Below are 24,330 nucleotides of genomic sequence, written 5' to 3'. Positions count from 1 at the left end.
TCTCTCGCCAAGGGGGCGGGCCGTCTCCGGCTCTGCGTGTTTGCGTCATTGCGTAAGCTGGCGGAGCCGCGGGATGGAAGGTGACGTTTCCGGCGCGTAAAGAGGCTGTGGGCGGGCTCAGGGAGTGGGGCCGAAGCCAACCCCGCCTCTTAAAGCTGCAGGGGCATTTCTGTGTCCCGCAGCGCGGGCCGCGGGCGGCGGCGTCTTTAAGTGTCGCCGTGACACGTGTGTGAGGCGCCGAGGGCCCGGATGGTGAGTGTACTGGGCCCGGGCCGAGCAGACGACAGCGCCGCGGGGCTGCAGCGTGCCGGGTGAGGGTCAGGTAGGCAGGGGTCGGGTCTGGGCTGCGCGCGGGTCGGGGGAAGGCTGCGCGTCTGGCCAAGGCGAGGGCTCCTGCCAGGCCTGGGGCGCGGGAAGGTGCGGCCCGACGCGGGCGCACCTGAGGGCGCTCCGGTGAAACGTGAGTGCGTGTCCCTGAGGGCTCCGCGGTCCGCGGGGAGGGCCAGGAGCCGTGCGGTCCATGGGGGATGTGGGGGTCCGCGGGGAGGGCCCGAGGCTGCGCGGTCCGCTAGAGGTTTGGGGGTCCACGGGGAGGCCCGGGGGGCGTGCGCTGCGGGCTGTCCTAGGTGCGCTCTGCCGACCCCGGTGAACACCGACCGGAGGTGGAGGGTCCGGGGAGCTGCCCCCCAGGAGCCTGGGCGGGGGAGGAGGCAGGGGCCTGTGTCCGTGGCGGGCGCAGTCGTTACGCACAGAAGCATCCTTCACGCGGGATCCAGACTTTCTCCGAGATGGCTTAAGTCAAAATCGGGGAGAGAGCGTTCTGTTTGGCGGCAGAGCGGAGATCTTCTCAGTTTCCTTTAGTAAGCTGTGTGGGAAAGGCTCGCCCCCGGGGCTGTAACCTTCCTCACGGTCATGGTGGTCGTGGTGGCTGCGAGTGGGTGGGTACAAGCTGTGGGGTTTGTAAACACCCGTTGCTTTTCTCCGGTGCTGTTGGGTCTGTCCTGGGTCGTAGGAGCTACAGTGGCCTCCTGAACAGCCTTTCTCTGTAAGGGATGTTGAGAGTCAGGCCTCCAAGGAGGGGGTCAGTTTGCTCTCTCTTGGCTGGGGACTGGTTCTCTACTTGCTCTGCTGAAGAGCCTGGAGGTCCCCCCCTACCCCCCCCACCCCCGCCCCTGAAAGCGCCCCAGGGAGGCCCAGCTCTGTCCATCTGAGGCTCCCCCCCCCCCCACCAGCACGTGGTTGACCCTGTGAGTCTTCAGTGCGGCTCATCCTGGAAACAGGAGGGATAGAGAATGTGCTTGAATGGAAAGGTGTTTGTTTGGAGGACGTTATGTCTGGATAAGTGGAGCCATCCCTGGACCATAAGAAACCTGGAATTTCCAGAGAGCATCCTCCCCCAGTTTCCAAGAGTGTTACCAAGTGTGTATGTCAAAGGGCTTGCTGGTGATACAAGGAATGTTCTTGGGGTTCCTACACCTCAGAGAGAAATCATTTTTAGGTTATTGCTTAATATTTCAGGTGAAACTGATGACATAGAGGGTGATCTCTCTGTCAGAAGTGGAAAAATTATGCTGAAGATCTGACTCCAGGAGGAGTGGGCTGTGGGATGGGTGTTAACTTACTTATCTCGCGTTAACTTGGGTTAAATCTCCCGAGTTCTGTTTTTCCTCCGGCCACTCAGTTCCCACACGTGCCTGTGGGCCCACGTCCATCCAGGACCACGTCCTCACCTGCCCACAGTGACGTGAGTCTTACCTCCAACAGGGACACTGGAGGGAGGTTTTCTGTGTTTCTTCGTTTCTGGGTGTTGATAAGCTTTTATTTATGGATCTCAGACATGATATATCTGAAATTGGCCGTCAAGTCACATGGGGACAGGAGAGGAAGGAGGATTGGTCCTGCATACTAGTAATTATTGACCCTGAATAAGGGGAACGAGGCGGGTCACTGCTGTTCTCTCCACATTGTGGATGTTTGAACATTTTCACAGTAAAAAGTTTTAAAGTACCTTAATTTTATGTAATCATAGTGCTTATGGATAATAATTAAAGAAAAAAAATCCACGTTGAGCAGACTGAAAATTTGGCAACTCTCAGTGCTCCTTCGATTTTTTTCTTTTTCTTTTTTTGAAATTTTACAGATTCATGAAATCTGAAAGTTGGAGATCAATATCTGTTACCTCTTACTCTTTAAGGTGCAAATTAGGCTGGAGTTGACCGGCAAACGTGGGGAGATTTTCGTTCACTGGTTTTGTCACTGGCGTGAAGGTTTAGCTGTAGAGCAAATGGCCACGTTTTCGTGCCATGCCTGTTGCTCTAATCTGTAGCTACTAGTTGGCTCAGTTTTCCTCCCTGCTCTCCCTAGATCTGCCCCTGCAATATTCTTTCAGCCTTAATGCCCACCGTTCCATTCTGGTACGTGTTTGGCCTTCCTGCCCCGCGTCCAGGGCATGGGGCTGATGCGATCGTGGGAAGAGAGAGAGCAGCCTCACGGGATGCTCTGTGCATCCCACAGGTTCTGACGCCCACCCTGGGCAACACGCTGGCAGCTCTGGTGATTTCACAGGCCAGAGACGAGGAGCACGCGTAAATGTGAGGTCCCAGCCCCACGCTCGCCCAGTTGGACCAAGAACCTGACCTCATGCCGCAGCAGCAGTGCACCCAAGTTCAGATGTCTCAGGTAAGCCACGCAGGTGCCTGCGCATCTTTTCGTTCTTGCTGGTTACCTGTGTGTGACCCAGTAGCAGTGTTCAGTGGTGAGAACTCTTAGATCATCCCCCACGAAAGGTGCTTTTGTTTCCTCAAGTCAAAGAACTTGAGCTTGCTTTCATTAAAAAAAAAAAAAAGGGGGGGTTACGTTTTCTGTTCTTCACAGATATTTTTATAGACAAAGAAACTTGACACATATGGAATTAGATGCTTCATGATAAATCTGAATGGTTTAGTAAGAGGTGCTGGAGGTGGTCCTTTCACTAGAACAGAGGCTTGGGGGTACCTGACTGGTTGGTTTCCCTGTGACACGTGGGACACTGGCCCTGAGGGGGTCATCATTTTTCTGATGGGAGTGAGCAATTTAAGGAACTTATTTTTCTAACTGTGACTCAAATAGTCCTTGACCTTCGGCTGGGATGGTTGAGCCGAGAGGCAGTGGGTGGGGAAGAGAAGCGGCAGATGTAACTGTAGCCATGGGAGGCGATGGGGGTTTCCTGTTTGTGAGTTTCTAGCCGCATCTCGTGCCTGTCCCCCAGCCAGCATCACCAGTGCTTGTCGTCGCGCTACTTTCACAACTGCCTTGCGTGCTGTTTTTGTCCCTGTTTCACAAAGACTAGGAGACCTGTGGAAGTCACAGTGATTGTCCCTGGCATTTATAGCTAATAGCTGATGGAACAACTCAGGCCTGCCGCATTCTGGAGCCCAGAGCTGCCCCTTCCCTACTTTGTTTAAGTTCAGGCAGTTGTTGAGATATTTTACATTCTCATACAAAGTCTTCGGAATCTGGCGTGTGTCTTGCACTTACAGCACATCTTAGCCTGGACTAGACTCCTTTCACGTGTTCAGGTGTGGCCCGTGGTCTTCGACAGAATATGGGTCTGAACAGACACGCATACCCTGACTTGCCCTACTGATACCTTTATTACCTGGATTTGTGGGTGTAACCGGAGTGTCTTACGAGAATTGGTGTTTCCCTGGTTTTGAGCAGACATTAGGACCACGTGGTCACCTTTTGAAGGAAACTGTGCCAAGCACGATGTCGTGTCACTTGCTGAAGAGATGGATGCCGCAGAGGTGACCTGGCCTCTTAGCTGCGGCAGCTGTCTGTCTGGCACTGTTTGTGGCGGCACCTGGTCCTTTTGAGAGGACAAACATGGCCTCTCCTATGGCCTCTCCTATGCTTGCTAGTAGGCCTCCATCTTTCACGCCTCCTTTGTAGGGTTGGCAGCCACTCCCGAGAAGCTTCTATGGTGGCTGGTATCCGCAATGACCTGAGAGGGGATTTTCAGAGAAGAGGTGCTTTGTTCCTGGGACGTGCTTACTAGTCGCTCTGTGTTCCTTCTTCTCCCCACAGTGATGCACCATGCCAATTGTCGATAAGTTGAAGGAAGCCCTGAAACCTGGCCGCAAGGACTCGGCTGACGATGGAGACCTGGGCAAGCTTCTGGCCTCCTCTGCCAAGAAGGTCCTTTTGCAGAAGATCGAGTTCGAGCCAGCCAGCAAGAGCTTCTCCTATCAGCTGGAGTCATTAAAGAGCAAATATGTGTTGTTGAACCCCAAAACGGAGGGAGCCTGTCGCCACAGGAGCGGAGATGAAACGCAGGCCAGGAGACAGGGTACAGACGCCCAGTGTGCTGCCAGAAAGGTCCCCACTCTGTGTTGACCAAGTGGATGGTGGAAACATTGACTGATGAGTAGGAACAAAACCAGAATGTGGTTAGAGAGTTGTGAATTTTGTACGAGGTCCACGGATTTAGTTGTCCAAGTAGCGATACGAAGTAATGCTACGGGGTTGGTCAGAAACAGATGTGTGTCCTTAGATTTTCTCAGAACTTGTGTGTGTTTAATAGGATCCAAAGCAGGGCTTGGAAACAAAAAAGAGAAATGGGGTGGGCTGCAGAGCACCTGGCTCCTCCAGCTGCGCTGTGTCCGTCTCGTCCTCTCATCCAGAGAGGGGACCTTGAATGTCGTCCTGAGCAGTCTGGAAGGTCCGTGGGATGACTGGGTTTGCTCCTGGGCTTTCTGGGAACTTCCAGTAAATGGGAGCACCGGTCGCCCCCGGTGCCGTGTTCTGAGCACGCGCATGCCAAGTTTACAGATCAGCAGTTTCATTCTGTGGCTTACCTCTGCATAGACTTACGTCACCCCCCTTCCCTCCCTGTCCCTTTCTCTCTCAGGCAGCGAGCATGTGTATGAGAGCGGCGGCGGCGGGGATGGTGTTCCCGCCCCACAGAAAGTGCTCTTCCCCATGGAGCGGCTGTCTCTGAAGTGGGAGCGGGTTTACCGTGTTGGAGCCGGACTCCACAACCTTGGCAACACGTGCTTCCTAAACTCCACCATACAGTGCTTGACCTACACACCGCCTCTCGCCAACTACCTGCTCTCCAAGGAGCATTCTCGTAACTGTGAGTGAGAGTTCGCAGCAGGGGGTGGGCTCTGCGTCACGGGAACCGTGGTCTCCTAATGAGACGGTCTGGTGTGCTCGTGGCACCGCCATTCTCAGCCTGGACCAAATTTGGGGGTGAAGTTCATGACACAGGAACTGATAAAACCTAGATTTGAATTTGGCCCGCTGCAGGACAGGCCTGAAAGCGAATCACTCAGGTAGAATAATGGTTTCCAAACTTCTGAAAATAATTACCTACACAGAAAAAACGGTTTTCAAAAGATACTTCCAAAATACGTATATTCAATTATTTTATACACCTGTTATAACAGGGTTTTATGCACACCATGAAACTTTATGCCCTAAAGTAGAAGTTTAAAAGGGGTAAAATAGAGATGAAATAAAATATAACTTATAAAACTGAAAAAAGTAGAAGAGAGTCTGAATAGACTTTCAACTATTAAAGAAATTAAATCAGTGCCTCAGAATCTTACTATGAAGAGAACACCAGGCTGAGATGATTTAGGGGTGAGTTTTAATGAAACTTTTAAGAAGGGGATGGTTCCAGTGTTTCACAAGCTCTTCCACAGAATATAAAAAGAGAGAAAACTCGCTCGCTCATTCTGTGAGGTTTTTATTGCTTGCATAACAAAATTAAACAAGCACAGCATGAGAAAGAAATTACAGTCCCATCTTACTCATGAATGTAGATAGAAAAACTACACACAAAACACTAGCAAGTTCACTAGTCTTTTAAACACCATGAGCAACTCGTGTTCATCCTACGATGCAGGGTGTTCTAGGATCAGAAACTCTCTAGTGGGAGCAAAGGACAGTAGTTAGAGCTGTGCCCTGAGGCTGCCCCTTGGGTCTGTGTCCTGGTTCTGCCGCCTAATGGCTGTGATCCTTGAGAATGTCACCCGACTCTCCGTTTATGATTCCTCATCAGCAAAGTAATCATATCGTCTCCCCCATGGTGTTGTTGTGAGGCTTGAATGAATTCTATAAAGTGCTTAGACTAGAACGTGGCACACAGTAAGCACTATGTGAGTGAGTGCTAATTTTGCTATCTTAATGACTCTTACTATCTTAGTAGATTAAAAGAGAAAGGTCACCTGAAAATAGATGCCAAAAAAATGTTTTTATGGTACACTCTTAACAGAGTATACATAGAAAGGAGTTTCCTTATCTTGATAAAGGGTATCTACCCGAAACTACAAAACAGCATTCTAAATAGGGCAATATTGCAACCCTACCCTTTCACATAAGAAGTGAAATAAGGATGGCCATGAGCACCACTTCTGTTTAAGATGCGTTGGCCGCCAGAGCAGTGATGTAGGAAAAGAGGAGGAAATGACGCTTATTTGAAAATGGTACTCCTGCACAGAAAAGCAAACGACTCTGTAGACAAATTAGAAAATTGGCAACATGACTAGCTATATCACATCAATAAACAAAAAGTTAGTTGAATTTCTCTATACCAAACAATAGAGTGGTGAACAACTTTTTGCTATTGTAAAAAAGTTAATAGCAACAAAAACGATAAAGTATCTAGACCTAACTTTACCAAACCGTCACTGAAGGGTGTTACAGAATCACCTACACATGGAGATGCTGACTTCACAGAGGAAAGCCTCAGTATTATAAAAATGTCGGTTCTCTCCACACTGAAGTAGACATTCATGTAGCTCCAGCTGATTCTAAAATTTATATGGAAAAGAAAAGCAAAGAACCAAAAATCACCAAGACGCTTCTGAAGAAGAATATTAGAAGAAGACAGATGCCCTACCAACTATAAAGTCTCCTTGTAAAGTTACGAAGATTACCCTGTCAGTACTGGGTCAGGTAGAGAGACACCAGCGGAATAGAATGGAGAGCCCCGGAACACGTGTTGGGAACTACGGTGTTACGTGCCAGCTGCTCACGTGCACACGTGTCTCCCATTTTAAATAAATAGAACTTAAAAAAAAGCAGCTCAGGTTTACAAATGGAAAAATTGAAAATGGATCCCCATTTCACAGCATACACACAAAGGATTGAAAACTTAGTATCAAAAGTTAAACATAATGAATGCTTTTGTAACAAATGGGCCACTATCTCTGTGACCTTGGGAGGGGAGATTTCTTAAACAAGACTCAGAAAGTGCTACCCATAACAGGAAAAACGGATACATTCCACTACATTAACATTAAGAACTTTTGTTCCTGAAAAAACGAAATTAAATGGCAGTGGGGAGCTCCAAACTGGGAAATGAAACCCGGGACACATAAACAAAGGATTGGTACCAAGAAGAAATGAATACAAATCAACAAGGAGACTGACAATAAGTAATTAAAAAGAGAGAAAAACCGTGCCGGCCCGGTGGCTCAAGTGGTTGGAGCTCCATGCTCCTAACTCCGAAGGCTGCCGGTTCGATTCCCACATGGGCCAGTGGGCTCTCAACCACAAGGTTGCCAGTTCAATTCCTCGAGTCCCGAAAGGGATGGTGGGCTGCGCCCCCTGCAACTAAGACTGAAAGGACAACAACTTGAAGCTGAACGGCACCCTCCACAAGTAAGATTGAAAGGACAACAACTTGACTTGGAGATAAGTCCTGGAAGTACACACTGTTCCCCAATGAAGTCCTGTTCCCCTTCCCCAATAAAATCTTAAAAAAAAAAAAAAAAAAGTAGTGATCACCTTAGTTTACAGATTTAAAAAAAAAAAAAGATAAAAACCATGAAGAGGCATTTTACAGAAGGGGAAACTTGAGGCCAAGAAGTACAGGAAGAGATGCTCAGTCTCGCTTGTGATCTAGTGATCAGGGAAGTGCCACCAAAACCACTGTGGGGGAGGACCACACACCTTTGACACCAGTCTGAAGGCCAGGTGTCAGGGTGAAGATGACGGAAGCTCCTCGCATACGCCCGGTCCCAATTGGCATGACCACAGCAGGTCCTCAAGGCACATCCTCTCGTTACAGTGTGGATGAGACCCTTGGAGCTTAACTCTTGTTTACATCAATTAGCCTACGGAAAAATTGGTTTTGTTATACGTCCTCATTTGGCTTAGTCTCAGGGCCTACCGACCCGCGGAGGACTTACCCATGCTGTGGAAAACAGTTTGACATAACCCAGCAATTCTCCTCCAGAAAAGCTCTGATTGCATACACCAGGAAAGCTGTATAAAACTGTCTACAGCGAGACATTGTAAGCAACTCAAGTGCCCATCAACAGAATGGATACGTGACTTAGGGTACAAGCAGGGGGGACTAGTACATGGCACTGCAGGTCAGAAGCATGAATGAATTTGAGGAAAAAAGTCCAAGTGAAGAAAAAGTCCCTGGAGACTGCATACAGCATGGATTCCTGTTTCTAAAACTGAAAAACAAGGCAATTTTGTATTTAGGTATACAGGTATGTGACAAAACTTAATGATTTTTAAAAATTGGTAAACAATTAAAAATCAGGAAATCAGGACAGAACCAGAGGCAGGGAGATAGGAGTAGCACTGTTAGGATAAAAATTTTGGATAGTATGATGTGTTCAGGGATATCAGTTAAGGTATTAAAAAAGAAAAAAGAAAGAAAGATGGCCATACTATGGAAATTAGTATTTTTAACTGTCTTGTCATTGTATTGGCTTTGTAGCAGCGAAAGCCAAAAAAGATGCCAAGGCACAGTGTAGACTTTTAAGGTGAAGTTGATTGTAACTTCCAGTAGCCATGGTGACGTTGAGGCTGTTCCGGGTGGACTTACAGTAAGACCTGACTCGGCTCTCTTTGTTTCTGTCTCATAAAGTTGGCGATAAGAGCCCGCTCTCCCAGCCCCGTACGTGCTCCCGTTTTCCTGGTGGCTGTGCTGGCCTGGAGAGCTGCCCTCCCCCTGGTGTGTCTGGAGGAATCGGGGAGCTGCTCGGCAGCTTTGTGAGGGTCGATTTAATTAAACGTCGGTGACATCTGTAAATCTGTCACAGTCCCACGTACGCTGCAGTAGGTTGGGAGCAAGTGCGTGAGTTGGGAGCAGCCCGGATCAGCCCCTCTTCCTGGGGGAACGGCCGTTCTCCCCAAGGATACCTCTGTCCTCGGGGAAGGAGCTGTGGCACTCTGCCTCCCTCCGAAATGTTGATAGACCTTCACTTCGGAGCTTTTTTAGAGTAAAATTATTCAGAGACCTCAGTGGGCACGGGCTGGCTCCTCTCCGCCTTGAACGGCTGTGTGAGGATTCTCAAGGACGCCGAGAGTACCCCAGGACGTGACAGGACCTGCTGGACGTGGAGCGCTGAGCACAGCTCCTGCGGCACCAGGATCTCGTGACAGATAAGACTAGACAGTGTCCGGGAGGGTAAATCCTACCCTAGGGGACACTTCCCCAGTTTCAGTCGCCGTGTCCCAGAAATCATGGCTTTTACCTCATGTCTGTCCATGTGCCATTTATTTTGCGTGTTGCCAGGGGTTTGGAAAACCCAATTTCAAGTGCTTCTGGCTGAAGTGGTTACTTGCCCTATTTCAGAGTGACCGTTTTCAGGCTACCAGTCGGCAGCACTTTACGTAACGAATAGAGACTTAATTTCCACACACCTTTTATGAGTTAGATCTTGAAAATGGGACGCTTTGTTTGGCATTTGTTAAGATTTATGTTAAAGATACCTTAAATAACATTAGGGGTGTTTTGTTTTTTTTTACCTAAATTTGAGCCCTCTCCACCATTATTGTCATTTTTAAAATAAAAGTAATAAGTGGCTGTGTGTAGAAGAGTCAAGAAAACTCTAAAATGAAAAATAGAAGCCTCCCCTTTATGTAAAGGCAACCTCACGAACGGATTGTTGGTGTCCCTCCAAGGAGAATTTTTGTGTCACGACTAGCATATTTTTAAAACCTTTTTATGTGTTATGGTAAATACATATCACCTAAAATTTACCATTTTAGGTGTACAGTGGCATGAGGCACATTCACACTGTCATGGCCAGGACCCTCGCTCTTCCCAAACTGAAACTGTCCCCATCAAGCACTCCCTGCCACCCCCAGCCCCGGCAACCTCCCTTCTCCTTCCTGCCTCTACAGTGTTTGTCGTTTTGTGACTGACTTAACTTAGCGTGATGTCCTCAGGGTTCATCCTTGTTGTGACACGTGTCAGAATTAGTTTTCTTTTTAAGGTGAATAATACTCCGTCTTGTGTCGCTATCACATTTTTCCTCCATTCCTCCGTCGTCGATGGACACTTGGGTGGCTCCTGCAGTTTTGCCCTGTGATGATTGCTATGAATGTGGGTGTCCAGATACCTCTTTGAGACCCTGCCCTCAGTTCTTTTGGGCCTGTACCCAGAAGTGGGATTGCTGGGTCCTGTGGGAATTCTGGTTTTCATATTTTGAGGATCTGTCAACTGTTTTCCATGGCGGCTGCACCGTTTTACTTTCCTACCAACAGCGCACAGGGTTCCAGTTTCTCCACATCTTTGTCAGCACGTGTTATTTTCTGGCTGTAACTGCCAGCATTTTGTGTGTGTTTGGTAAACAGGTTGCGTGTTGTTTCATCACTGACTGTGACAGAGGTCTGAGTAACTGTGTAAGTGGGGGCACTGAAGGGGAGGTTGATCGGTGTTGAATTCGGTGTTGTGAGCTGTGTATTTGGAAAGGTAGCGCTGTATACGAGTCAGCAGTACCTCGCAGCACCGAAGATGTGCTTGCGTTTGGGTCCAGACATTTGTCTTGTACACGAGGACACGGGTTTGCGGCCGCAGAAAAGGAAGGCTGAATGTGCGTTAGCAGAGCGTATGTGAGGGAGCTGTGCCCTGTCTGCTCAGGGAAGTTCTCCTGGAAGTGAAGCATCTAGCGCTTGGTCTGGCATGGATTTTAAAAAGCGGGCGGTGGAATGGGACAGGCTGCCTGTTACAGTTTCTGTCAGGAAGCCCCAACGTGCAGCTGCAGCCCATTTCCTGTCTGTGGGTGCACACCTGTATTAGTACACAGGACATTATGGGAGCAGTGGTGAGCGACCTCAGTGGCCCCTCTCCTGAAGAACCGGGACAATGGGTTTGGAGGGGCTTCAGCTAGCACACCAGTGCTTCGCCTGGAAGCACCTCAAATAGGGTTGGGGTGGAGTCTTTGCACTTGTCTTTGTGTTTAAAGTATCTCATCATTTTACACACGTGAAGCCTTCCACTCTCTGGCCTAAAGCCTGAGCAGGAGCAGACGGTCTCACAGAGCAGGCACTGGCGCATGTGGCCTGCGCACCCCACTGGCAGGGCTGGCTGCACAGTGGTCCCCCACGTACATAGGACTGGTGGCCCCCCGGCAAGATGTGTGGCCGTGGGGTCTTCACAACCCCTGATACAGCGCACGAGGCGTCTCCTGGGAGCGGTGGAGCAGAGGTACCCACGCTTGAGGAGCAAACTGAGGAGGTGCCAGGAAGCCCTAAACCTTCTAGCCCACTGACCGTGGTGGGATGCAGCTGAGAAATCGGAGAGACGTTTTCCTAAACTTCACTTGTAAAGCAGACTTATTTTTTCTATAAGTAAATAGTATTAAAGGTACGAGAAGGATCTCGCCCAGGTCACCACATTAACCTAGGGTAGTGGGGTGACTGTTAGGGTTACAGCCGGGGCTGGGTGACCCCGGATGCCCTCCAGCACAGGAAATACTTCTGAGAGGTCACTGAGCCGGATGCGGGGGTCAGGCTCTGGCTGGGCCGCACCGTCAGGTTCCTGTGTTAGGTGGGAGTGGCCGTGTGGGAAGCTCTGTGGGACACGCACCCGTCACAGCCCCGCCTGTCCCTGCCCGCAGGTCACCAGGGAAGCTTCTGCATGTTGTGCGTCATGCAGAACCACATCGTCCAGGCCTTCGCCAACAGCGGCAACGCCATCAAGCCCGTGTCCTTCATCCGGGATCTGAAAAGTAAGAGTGTGCGCCTTACACAGGCCCTGCTCCCCGCTATAGTGGGAGCCGGGCCTTTGGTGGGGGACGAAGATGAGTCAGGGATGGTGTCCGGGAGCCCTGAGGTTCCACATGGCAGTAATTTGTTTTTGAGACTGCTGCGGGCCGGGGGCTGGGGAGGGCTTTGTGCCGGGAGGGTGATCGTTGTGCAGAATGGGGGGGTCTGGGCCAGGCTGGGCGGCGGGGGTGTTGCAGGCCGGCAGGTGACACGAATGAGAGCTGGGGACGAGACGGGGTGTGGGAAGTGTGCCAGGCCACATGCTGTCAGAGTCAGCGCTCCCACTCCTTGGCGGAAGAACCAGGACCTTCGGGGGTGAAACCTACGTGGACCAGCGCTGTGACGTGGTTACAGTCGTCTGTGTTCTGTGTTGGCCCCGGAAACTATGTCCTCAGCGGACTTCATATTCTGAGTGCTGGCCGTTCTGAGGCATGGGTGCTTTACTGTTAAGTGTGGAGGGTTTAAACCCTCGGCCCTTACTGAGGAAAGCACTGCCGTGAGGAGTTGTACGTGGGACATAGAAAGTTCTCGTCAAGCTCTTGTTCCCTCACTGGCCACTTTGCAGAGGTTTGCTGTGAACCCTTGGGCCAGGTGGGGGCTGGTGACAAGCGGCCGTGGGTGGTGTGGAGAGAGGCAGGAGCTCCCCCTCCCAGTCTGACGCCTCTTTCTTCCCTCTGTAGAGATCGCCCGGCATTTCCGCTTTGGGAACCAGGAGGACGCACACGAGTTTCTGCGGTACACCATTGATGCCATGCAAAAAGCCTGCTTGAACGGCTGTGCGAAGTAGGGGCTCCACTGCCCTCCCTTTTCACACTGGAGGGGGCCAGCCCTCTGCCTCCCCCTTGTCCCCGGGCTTGCCTCTCTAGATATTTGCATCTGGGTCCTTGACCCGCTGACGTCCAGATAAGGGGTTACACTTGCTTCCCGGGAAACGCCTGTCCTGGTGCCTTCCCGTAGCCCTGGCCGCTGTGGCAGGACCAGCTGGTGCCCCCACGCGATTCCTGCAACTCGCGGGGGGCGGAGTGGGGGAGGCTTTAGCAATCTCTTTGAGGGCCTTCGCTTTTAAAAGGGTTCCTGTCTTATAAAAATCACCCATTATTTTGATACAGAGGATGGGGCAGTAGGAATTATAATGTAAAGATGAAAGAACTTGAAAGCACACAGGAAAATTTGAGGGTAGGAGTTTATAATTTTTGAGATTTCACTCTGCCCAGTTATTGTTTCTTAATTTCAAATTTGGTGTTGTGACACAGGGACAACTTCATGCTGAGTGTTCCCTTTTGTGAAATAGTTACTGTCAGGACGCCTTTTGTATCATTCCTGCATTTGTGGGTTCAGACAAAAGAAAACAGGCAGGTAATCCCCCCATTTCGTGGCTGTTGCCTAAGCTCAGAATAGAGCTGAATCCTCAACTCACAACTTAGGAAGCGAACTTGGAATGTCCTTCAGGAAAGTTTGTTGAGTTGCAGCAACAATGATGGGAAACTTGGTTTCAGTGATGAGATTCTTATATAAATAAACCCTGAGAAAGTTTCCAGGGGTTCCATGCACACGCCTCCCTGGCTGGGCTGAGATCTCTGCCTTGGCCGCGTGTCCTCCCCTGTCCCTGAAGGGACACAGGCCTCCCTCCTGCCAGGCACATCCTGCGGCTGCCCTGCCACGCGCTGTCCTGCCCACGTGCTGTCCTCGCAGTAACTGCTCAGTTGAGTTCCTTGCGGACGGCCTCCCATGTGAGGGTAGAGACGTGGTCCTTGGGTTTGAGGAGCTCAGTGTAATCGGGGCTGACATAACGAGTTGGTGCCTCTGCTGTCACCGTACTAAGTGCTATAGTGGAGGGACACTGCTCCCAGGAGCATTCCCCCGGGGTCACCCTCAGGAGGCCCGGAGGAGTGACCCTGAGGCTTAGATGGCAGGGAATGTGGCCGGCTGGGCGAGGCCTGCCGAGGCAGGTGGTGTGAGGGGTAACCTCCCTGCAATGCAGGTGGTTCCCAGCCCTGGTCCCAGGGTGGAGTCGCCAGGGAGCTCTTAGGACAGTAACTGACCCTGACCCCATGCCAGGCTGATTAGCCAGACTCTGGAGGCAGGAGAATTCGGGAGGGCGGGGGTGGGGAGAATGGCTAAGTCTGGGGCCTGGGGCTGTGGGTGGGGAGAAGTCCAGGTCTGTGGCCTGGGCACAGGTAGGTGGTGGCGAGCCATTCATTCAGGGCGCAGAAGCGGGCAGGCACTGGTGGCAGGATGAGGGCGTGAGATGTCGCGTGAGGCAGGACGCTTGCTGAGCACCTGTCCGTGAAAACGCTTTTCCTGGTCTGTAGTGAAATGCGAGGAAGTGGGAATGGCTCACGTGGTCGGCCTTCCGCAGAGGAACGCACTGAATTTCATGTGCACGTGGAGGGAGGGGCCTTTCGGTTTCTTTGATATTTTATTATTTTTTTTTAAATGATTTTTAGTTCGACTTGTGAACAGCGCGTTTGTAATACTTCTGCTTCGTGGCATTCCCAGCGTTTTCTTTGTGAACATTCGCTGTGCACTGGAGGGTGTGGGCTCAGCTGTCGGGGGTGGCTCCGCGTGCGTCTGTACGCTCCGCGCCCTTGAAGGTGGGTTTTGCCGTCTGTATCCGTGCTTCCTTTCCTCCCCTGGTCTCCGTACCGACCACGGCCTGTGTCTGTCTCCTTGCATCTCCTGCAGCTGTTGCTTTGTATTCACAAGCCTCGCGACTCCATTGAGATGACCGAGTGTTCTTCTTTGTCACATCTGAGGCTTTGGGGCTCGACTTTACTTGCCGCCCATCAGGACCGCAGCCCTGGCCCTGCGTGCTGACGCTCCACTGGCCCGTCTCCGTCCTGAAGCCGTTGCTTTAGGCGTGCCTAAGGCCTCATCTTGTTTCGTGAGCCAAATTGAAAATCTGCTTTTTTATAGATAAATTCAGCCCCTTCACCTTTATCGTTCGGTCTTGACCCTCCCATATGTTTCTTTTTCATAATTAGTACACAGCATCCTGGCTGCGTTTCCTTCTCTATCTGATGTTGCTTGCTTGTCTGTTTTAAGCTTTCGTTTGGCATTTAGGAACACCTGCAGTTTTGTCCCACTGACTGCTCTGGACCTGCGCCCTCTCCTATGTCCTTGGTCCTCTTCTCTGAACCTTGATTCGGTTTGTCAGTTTTTAATGGTGTCGTTTGCCGCCTCCCCCCTCCCTGTCTTTAAATCTTGGTTGCACTGTTTCTTATTTTATGGGAACATAACAAGATTTGTCTATTCTCCTCCCATGTTTGTTTCCACCTTTCCTTCAGGCTTAGCCCCCGGGCTGCCATGGGCCGAGGGCTGCCAGGTTTGGAAGCCTGAGGTTGTACACTCTTTCGGCCTTGTGATGAGTTAGTATTTGACCTTTCTGCTTAGAGGACTTCAGGGTAGTTTTCCAGATAACAGAGACCTGACCAATGACAGTTAGAGGGCGAGTCTGGGGCTTAGACGGCCTCTGGACACGTATGGACAGAAAAGTGTTCCTACTAGTGTAACAATCAGCTCTCAACTGCAGGCAGGTGGTGTCTGGACACCGCCACTTTGGGATCTGCTGTGTTCTAAATATGTTTGAAAATCGCAACAGTAAATCAGGCAGACATTGCCAATCAGTGTGACATGCTACCAAATGTGGCGTTTCCTTTGTGAAACTGACTGGATTCGTCCTCTGTTGCCAGGGAAAATGATCTTGCCTTGGTGACATTCCCCACTGAAAGGGACTCATCTCAGGAGCACATATTGGTGTTAGTCTTTTTTTTTCCCATTGGGGAATATTGGGGAACAGTGTGTTTCTCCAGGGCCCATCAGCTCCAAGTCGTTGTCCTTCAATCTAGTTGTGGAGGGCGCAGCTCAGCCCCAAGTCCAGTCGCCGTTTTCAATCTTCATTTGCAGTGGGCACAGCCCACCATCCCATGTGGGAATTGAACCGGCAACCTGGTTGAGCGCTCATTCTAACCAACTGAGCCATCCGGCTGCCCCTCCGGAAGCTCAGCGGCAACTTGTCTTCAGTCTAGTTGTGGAGGGCACAGCGCACTGGGCCATGTGGGAATCGAACCGGCAACCTTGTTGTTCAGAGCTCACGCTCTAACCAACTGAGCCATCCGGCCGCCACACGGTGTTAGTCTTGTTTCTTTGTGGTAAAGACCTTTTTTGTTAACTTCTGGAAATTTTTCTTGCGTGCTAGTTTTATAAGTTGTTTATGATGTTTTACTTTTCCGAGTCTCTACTTCTTAGCTGTGTTGATTTCAGCTGCTTTCCATCCGACAGCTGTCGGGTTTGCTGCCCTCCTCCCGTGGCTTCCCGCCATGTCGTGCCCTCACTGCGTTTTTGTCTGAATGTCTGATCGGTTGGGCACCTTATAATGCAGCCTTCTTTACTGACGTGATTGTGTCTTTTCTCCCCCAAGTCTTTACTCGAGTTCAACTAACTTCCTCCTTTTTTTTCCTCTTTTTTTAATTTTCAGTTTTAAAATTTCTTACTCAAGGTGGTTTTTATATCCCCTAACGGTCATTTGAGGATCTGTAATCCAGCTGGAGTTTTGTGTTGCTCTCTTCTCCTACTTTGTGCTCATTTTCCAGGGGCTAACTTTCATCAGAGGAGGGGCTTCGTTCTTGTTGACTGTTTTCTACTGAAAGCACCTTTGCATAGGTTCAGGCTGTTTTCGTTTGTCTCCTGGATTTGGTGGCTTGCCCGGCTCTTAGCCCGGGCGCCCCCCTCTGCCAGCCCAGTGAAGTGCAGAGCGCTGGATCGCGGGGGTGTTTTCATTGTTTTCCAGGCCCCTAAGTTTCCCTTTTGCTTCTCTTGTGACCTTCACGACCTCGTCCCCCGGAGGGGCCTGCCTGCCTTTGCCTTCCTGCCAAGAATCACTGCCTTTTGGGGGCTGCCTCCCCAGTGGTGTCCTGGTACCTGGCACCACCCGCGGTCCTCGCACTTCATGGTTTCCGCGTTCTGGTGGGGCTTTCATGAGACTCTCGGGCCGCCTCTGGCTCCCCTGGTCTCTCCCTCACTCGGGTTTTTTCTGGATTGCCCTTGATCTCCACTGAGCGTTGGGGTGGGAGTGTTTGCAATAGCTTTTTGGAATCTGGCTTTATTTTCCTACTTCCAGGTGATTTAAAGTTTGAGCTTTCTCTGTTTCAGACCATCCTGAAAGTGGGTTCTGTGCGGTTCTCTTTGTTTTTGTTACTGCTGATTTGGATGGCTTGGAGGGGCGGTCCCCTAGGTCTCAGCAGCTGCCATCACATTCAGCTTTCCTGGAGTTTGCGGTTTCCTGGGAGGTTATGTCCTTGCTAGTTTGGTGAGTTAAGTGTCCCTTCGTTTGATGAATGGTGGTGATAGAGGATAGTGGCCATTCATTTTTCATTTCCTAACTTTGCAAAATAAAAATTTGGTGACCCTTGTGTTGGTCCCCCACATGTTTTGGCGTTATTTTCCTCAATGACCAGAGTCTGGGCAGCCCGGCCGTAAATAGTCACATGGACTGGACGAGAGGCTGAGATGAGGGTACCGTGCCATCACACGCTCTGCAGGTGGCGAGAGGCCATGCGTGTGGGGTCCCCCAGGCGGCCACGTGTGGGGAGAGGAGCACTGGCTAAGGAGTCAGGAGAAGCACCTGGAGAGATGGAGGAGCAGGAGAGCGTGCTAGGCGGAGAGGGAAGCCTGTCCCAGGGGCGTGGCTGCACGGTCCAGTGCTGTGGTGTCCGTGAGAAGACCAAAAGGTTGACCGGATTTGTGTCGTGGTGTCTTAGGGACTGAGGAGTGAGTCAGCCAGATTCAGTGGGTTACACATGAAAACCAGGCGCGGAAGCCAGATGTGGGGTGTTTCCAGAATCTTCATTGCGTGAATAGCCTCGGTGTCTAGGCGCCGTGCCGTGTGCTCTGAGCAGCCCTGTGGGACAGGCAGTGGGTCCGAGGCCCAGGCCAGCAGGTCTCAGTTAGTAAATGGGCCGGCAGTTTGCATGCAGGTTTGTGTGACCCCGAGCCCATGCCCAGCTCCACTGCTGTGCTGCGGCAGGGACACTGTGGGCTTTTTGTCCTGCTTGCCCCTCCTCCCCCACTTTTCACCAGATGAGAGCCAGTTGAGACTGAGCGGTGGCCATGCAGGGCTGAGGTGGGGGGGCTGGAGAGGTGGGGGGGGCTCTAAGAAGACCGGAGACTGGGTGAGCGCACAAGTGCATTGCTTAGGCTTTGTGTTTTCTGTGAAGTGGGGGGCGAGATCGCCTGCTGAGAGGGACAGAAGGGGGGCGTGAAGACTCGAGGGGGCGATTGTGGGGAGCGGGCCCGTGGGGATCAGTGTGGTGTGGAGAGACCACCAGGCTTTGCTGGTTGAGTCAGACGCGGGGTGGTGTGTGGGAGTGGCCCATCGTCACACTGCGTGGGTAAAGAAATGGGAGGGGCCCTGGGTGGGGCTGGCGGTGCTGCTTTGCTGTCTCCTGTCATTCGTTTGAGGGCTTGTGGCCTCCTTTCCAGGTTGGATCGTCAAACACAGGCTACCACTTTGGTCCATCAAATTTTTGGAGGCTATCTCAGATCACGTGGTAAGTGGAGACATTTTCTCTGCCTCTTCTTGTCAAGAATTAGGAGATTAACAGGGAAACGATAAGAACTGGCACCCAGGCTGGGGCTCTTTCCTGGCAGGCGGACCTGGGCGGCGCCAGAGGCCTCGAGCCTCATCTCTGAGACGCACCCTTGCCCTGTGCTTTGCCTGATGGGTACACGGCTCCTGGGAGGACGCTTGGAGCAAAGCGTCAGGCACGTGTAGAGCGAGGATGGCATTCCTTTTCCTCTGAGTTCCTTAGTTCCTCAGATGTGGCCACTGCCCTTCAGCTTGGCCGTGAGTGCCTGCGGAGGCCAGGGTCGGTCAGGAAAGGCGTCCGGTCTCTCAGGTCTCTGGGCACGTTGGGTTTGACACGCTGCTGCTTGTGAACTCAGGTTGTTATGAACGCTCTCTACCGACGCTGGGGTTCTCGCGGGCTGGTGTGCCGAGAGCGTCCCTCCCCGTTCTAGGATGTGGGCCCTGGGCGGGTGTGCCTGGCACCTGCACCCGTCCCACTGCCTCTCTGTCCTGTTGCAGTGAAGTGCTCGGTGTGCAGGAGCGTCTCGGACACCTACGACCCCTACCTGGACGTGGCGCTGGAGATCCGGGTACAGACCTCGGTCATATGCATTCGTACAGGCAGAACAGAGGGTGAAAAACCCCAAACCCCAGAAACCCACAGGCCATGTTATCCAAATAGATAAGGAAAAAAGACTTAGAATCCTTAAAGTAGGAACCGTCATTTCTGCCTATTCCTTTCTAGCCTTTTTCCTACACACAGTCCTTTCAGAGATAAAATAAGGACAAAATGCAGTTTTGTATCCTGAGGTAGGACAGTGACTGTCCACTGTGCCTGCAGCCCAGGTGAGGTCATCTTAGCCTGGGGCTTAGAGCAGACCCAAGCTGCAGCCCTGAAAACCAGGGCTGATTCCCGTGGTAAGCCTCCCAGGTCTGAGACGCCTCATCAACAGAGAAGGCGGGGGCGGCTGGGTTCCCCCATTCCTTTGCAATGTGTCTTGAGTCCCAGAAGGTGGCAGCTAGTTGGCCAGTTTTTGTGCAAATGAAGTTTTGTGATTTGCTGCCTCAGCCTGAAAAACACCTTACATTTGGCATTTCTCGAGTCAGCCTTTTTCTTCTGCTGTTTATTCTCTTCCCCATTTTTGTCCTTCTCAGCAAGCTGCAAATATTGTGCGCGCTCTGGAACTTTTTGTGAAACCAGATGTCCTGAGTGGAGAGAACGCCTATATGTGTGCTAAGTAAGTTGCATTTTGCTCGTGGTAAGAAGACCAGGGCATCCAGAAAGACATAGCATAAGTGACCTGATCTGATGTTGCTGTGCCTCGTCCCGCGTCCCTTCCCCTCCCTCAGAGGCGACCCTGTTCACATTTCTCGAGTACCATAGATAGGTCTTAAAGCCAGAAACGTCTAAACAACCCAAATGAATGCCACCCGTGGCTTTTATAGATGACACCTGTTCAACATTTACTGTGTGCCAGTCGCTGTTCTCAGTGCCTCCCAGGTATTCACTTGTGAAGAAGGTACTGGAATTATCCCCATTTCACAGGATGAGAAAACCGAGGCACAGAGCGATGAGTGGCTGGACGCAGCCGTCTGCTGCAGAGGCCGTGCTCCAGCCAGTCTGCTGTCTTGCCTCTTAGATGACCGTGTACTACGGCTTCCGTTTCTTAAGTTTTCGTCAGCATTTTGCCATTTCCGCAGCTGTAGATCTGACCCCGTTCTTTTAAGGGTTGTACAGGGTGTGTTACTTTATATGTAGGTCGTTAAAAAGCTGTGAAGAATACTTTCCATAATTATGCTTCTCAGGTTTGTCATTCTGGGCCAGAACACTGCCTTCTCCACTGTGCCTGTGTCCCCTTAGCTTTGGGAGCTGTCCACTGTCCTCTGTCCCCTGCCCCTTGGTTTCCGTATCCACTGGCTCCGCCTAGTCATTTCCTGCCTGCCCGTGCGTCCATCACTTGGCCACATCTGCTCTCCTTTCTTCTTCTTGTGTTATCCCAGAGTTACTCTTCGTGCATCTTCATTAGTCTCCTAGTTGGGAAAGTACCATATTTTTGCTTTAGACTCTCCTTCTTTTTGCTTTTCTCTAGTCTGAGTTTCCCTGCGATAGCTTTTCTTTGCTGCAGTGGTGTGGATCTGATTCTTAGGGACACAGGAGGCCCAAAGGCCGTTTCAGAAAACCCTGCTGTGATACCGTCGTTAACCTGCTGTGAGGACACAGCCTCAGAGCATGAGCTGACACCTCTCCCACCCCCTTCCTCAGATGCAAGAAGAAGGTTCCAGCCAGCAAGCGCTTCACCATCCACAGGACCTCCAACGTCCTAACCCTGTCCCTCAAGCGCTTTGCCAACTTCAGCGGGGGGAAGATCACCAAGGTGAGCGCTCACCCCAGTGTCCCAGCCTGCAGGGCTGGTGGCGCTTTAAAATACTGATGCGAGGCCCTGCCCCAGAGCCTGTGAATTCAAATCTCTGGAACGCAGGGCCCAGGAATCTGCATTTCTGTGAAATCCCTAGGTGATCGTTCTGCACAGTCACATCCTAGCACCACTGTCTTACTAGGGTTTCCCCACCCTCTGCCTGTGCTTGGCGTGGTCCTCACATGGAAGGTCAAGGTTTCCTGAAGAGCAAGTGTGACGGACACTGCACTGTGCAGCCCTGGTGTCCTGTTTTGTGTCTAAAACGGGTACAATTCCATGCTGTGGCTTTTTGTGGAATGTGGAGTAAAAATTTACTTTTTGCACAATGGCATTTTAATAGAAGATGTCTTGTTTCATAAAAGTCTGGAGACCTGTTGTCAGAGCCTCGTCATGTAGTGTGGAGCAAGGTGCTTGTCTGAGCCTCAGTTTCCTCACTGGTGGCGGTGGGCGGCCTGCTTAGACCAGCATTTCCCAAACTGGTGTACTGCAGAGCGTTAATACTGTGCTGTGGAAGAAAGTGTTCTGTGCTCAACAGAGTTTAGGAAATGCCAAGCTGAAGTTAACCAGTTCTTTTCATTGCAGGCCTTCTCAGTGCCTTTGGGAGCTAGGTTGCATTTTGAATCTCCCAGAAGGGAAACTATTATGAAGGATTTTCTAAACTTAGTTGTCTGGGGAGTCTTTCATCATTCCTTTTACTGATTAGCTGTGTGCTTACATTGTACACGCCACGCAAGGCACTGGGAAGTGGTCAGCAGGAAACCGTCACTGGTGAATGAGCTCATGGTGTGTCTTCCCTGAGGAGCGAGCTCGTGTTTCAAACGCCTTACCGTCTCCTGGCACTAGGTTCCCATTGGAACCCTGTTTGAGAATCACTGGTCTGTTTGATTTTGGGGGCCCCATATCTAGCATGATTGCATTGAGGCTCCTGAGCCTGTTATGTATATTGGATTTTGAGATTTTGAGTTTGTCAGGAGAAGGACAAAGATAGGTAGGTAAATACCACAGGAAGTCCAAACCATGTGATTCTTGTGGGAAACTCCAGAACGGGCAGAATAATCAATGGTGAGAGACGTCAGAACAGTGAATATTCAAGGTGGGGCACTTGCAGGGACACGAGGGGATTTTCTGGTTGATGTCTGTGTCTTGGTCGGAATACAGGTTACAATCAGTGTACACTAGTCAAAGCTCATTAAACTGGACACCTAAGAGCTATACGTTTCACACCATGTAAATTATACTTTCTTAATGAAAAAAGTCTGAATGCGTGTAGGCAGAAAAGCAGGTATGTTATAGCTCCTATCGTCCCATCAACGATGATTTCTGAAAATATTTTCCTGTGAGTTTGGCATGACCTTTGTTCTGATCCACTCCATTGAAATGTGACTTTCTCTAGCAATTGGCCGTGTGGAGTCAACCCCTTTTTTTCTGAGGACCCCAACCCGGCTTGTCTTCCCATTCTCCCCTGCCTGTTCCTTAGAGTGGCGGGGACGAAAAGAACTCATGCTGCTCGTCTTACACTTGGAACGCAGGTAGTGAGACAGTGACTTAGATGCATGGCAGAGACAAGAACGGACATACGTCATTCAGGGGACAATAAAATAGTTATTTCGTAGAGCCTCACGGGTTTCTCTGCCTCTTGGGTTTCAATCAGCGACCGAGCGTGGCTGCGTGACCAGTTGCCCTGACCTGTCCGAGGCCCGCGGACTTTTGCTTTTCTGTAGTGAGGATGGAGGGGGCGAATTGGCCCTCGCTCTCAGTGACGAATTTTCATTGCCTTTTGGCTTTTCCACCAGGATGTAGGCTATCCGGAATTCCTGAACATCCGTCCCTATATGTCACAGAGCAGCGGCGAGCCTGTCACGTACGGGCTGTACGCCGTCCTGGTGCACTCGGGCTACAGCTGCCACGCCGGGCACTATTACTGCTACGTGAAGGTCAGTGATGTCGGCTACGTTAGGTGGCAGGGTGTGTTGGGTCTGCTGGGGGCAGGTGTGCCGGGCGGGTTGGTACAAGTCCAGTGTGGCCTCTGCAGCATGTTTATTCTGTGCAAAGTGGTGTTGGGCTGTAGTGGCGTTCAGGTACTGTTGTTGCTTGTGTGTGTGGAGTGCAGAGACGTCTCTAAAACCCGTGCTGGGATCTGAGCATTCTTGTGCTGAAATATGGGAAGGGCTGTTTCCTGGGCCCTGGCCTTCGAGCCCTGGAGATGTCTCTGGGAGGCCGAGTGCTGGTGGCAGATCCCAGGCTGATGAGAGCTGCCGAAATAGCCTTCCGAAGGGAAAACTCGTGTCTGTTGGGGCACCAGGGAGGAACGAGGGAGGCCGGGACGGGAGCTCAGAGCACACTGTAGGGTCATGTTCAGAGAGAGACAAACATTAGGCGTTTTAGTAAAATAAAATCACTGCCAGTCCATCAGCACTTGGATATGTGTGGCAAGTAACCGTCGATTTCTTATTCCCTGTTTTTAAAAAGTAAGGGTTATGGAGTGTTTGGCCTTTGTTTTGTTTTCCGCCACACCCTGTGCTGCTGCAGGCAAGCAACGGACAGTGGTATCAGATGAATGATTCCTTGGTCCATCCCAGCAACGTCAAGGTGGTGCTGAACCAGCAGGCCTACGTGCTCTTCTACCTGCGGTAACTCCCTCCGCCCGCATAGCCCCCTGCCCCGCCCCCGCACGTGCGGGCCCCCCTGACCCCCTGTGTGAAAGTAACTGGGACTTGGCCGTGGGGACCGAGCAGCTGCCCCTCTACCAGTCACAGCAGTGGACTAGGACGGGCCCTCTTAGACCACGTCCACCCGACTGCCGAGGAAAAGCCAGGGACAGCCTCCCGCAGGGTCTGCCCCACATCCAGGTGACTTGGGATGTAAATGGGAAAGTCACCTATGATTTTATTGTCCCAAATGAGACGTATTGGTTCTGTGGGCAACGTGATTGTGGTGGGTGGTGAAGTAGGTCGTCAGGGGGTGGAGGCTGCAGCCGACTGGCCTTCTGCTGCCTGGTTGTCCCCGAGCGCGGACACTGCAGGCTGCTTCCTATATGTTGTACTTAATGAAGTGGTTGAGGGGTCTCTGTGGCTTTCTCATCAACTGAGAATCCAGTACTGGCAGGACTCTGACTGCAGTTTGCTCTGCTTATTTGAGCAGCTGTGCGAGGCTGCGTAACAACTTCACACGGGTTTTAAGGGCAAAGCGAGATTTCAGAGAAACGCCTTAGAGCAGTCAAGGTTCTCCCTGCCTGTGTTTCTCCCTTTTAATGTTTTTTAATGGAATCACAACCTTGAATTTATTCTGGCTCCTTCTTGCACTCAGGTTCTGTAATGCATTTGTAGCTTTAGTAAGAGAATCCCC

The 24,330-nt window shown here is 51.2% G+C and overlaps 1 protein-coding gene across 2 annotated transcripts in view; it reads left to right on the top strand.

The window, feature by feature from the left end:
* Window positions 1-200: 200 nt before the first annotated feature.
* Window positions 201-24,330, top strand: part of USP36 (ubiquitin specific peptidase 36) — a 34,121-nt gene continuing 9,991 nt past the window's right edge. The window contains exons 1-12 of one of the 2 annotated variants that reach the window (XM_033090922.1): window positions 201-322; window positions 2,515-2,679; window positions 4,066-4,327; window positions 4,889-5,116; window positions 11,856-11,966; window positions 12,684-12,786; window positions 18,484-18,551; window positions 19,088-19,158; window positions 19,724-19,806; window positions 20,832-20,943; window positions 22,779-22,919; window positions 23,515-23,615. In XM_033090922.1, coding sequence (XP_032946813.1) covers window positions 4,075-4,327; window positions 4,889-5,116; window positions 11,856-11,966; window positions 12,684-12,786; window positions 18,484-18,551; window positions 19,088-19,158; window positions 19,724-19,806; window positions 20,832-20,943; window positions 22,779-22,919; window positions 23,515-23,615 — 1,271 coding nt within the window. In that variant the 5' untranslated portion in view covers window positions 201-322; window positions 2,515-2,679; window positions 4,066-4,074. The remainder of the gene's footprint in view (window positions 323-2,514; window positions 2,680-4,065; window positions 4,328-4,888; window positions 5,117-11,855; window positions 11,967-12,683; window positions 12,787-18,483; window positions 18,552-19,087; window positions 19,159-19,723; window positions 19,807-20,831; window positions 20,944-22,778; window positions 22,920-23,514; window positions 23,616-24,330) is intronic. The other variant, XM_033090923.1, reaches the window with a different exon arrangement.

This window comes from Rhinolophus ferrumequinum, chromosome 21 (genome assembly GCF_004115265.2).
Source record: "Rhinolophus ferrumequinum isolate MPI-CBG mRhiFer1 chromosome 21, mRhiFer1_v1.p, whole genome shotgun sequence".
Lineage (NCBI taxonomy): Eukaryota > Metazoa > Chordata > Mammalia > Chiroptera > Rhinolophidae > Rhinolophus > Rhinolophus ferrumequinum.
This window is presented reverse-complemented; position numbering and strand designations above follow the sequence as displayed.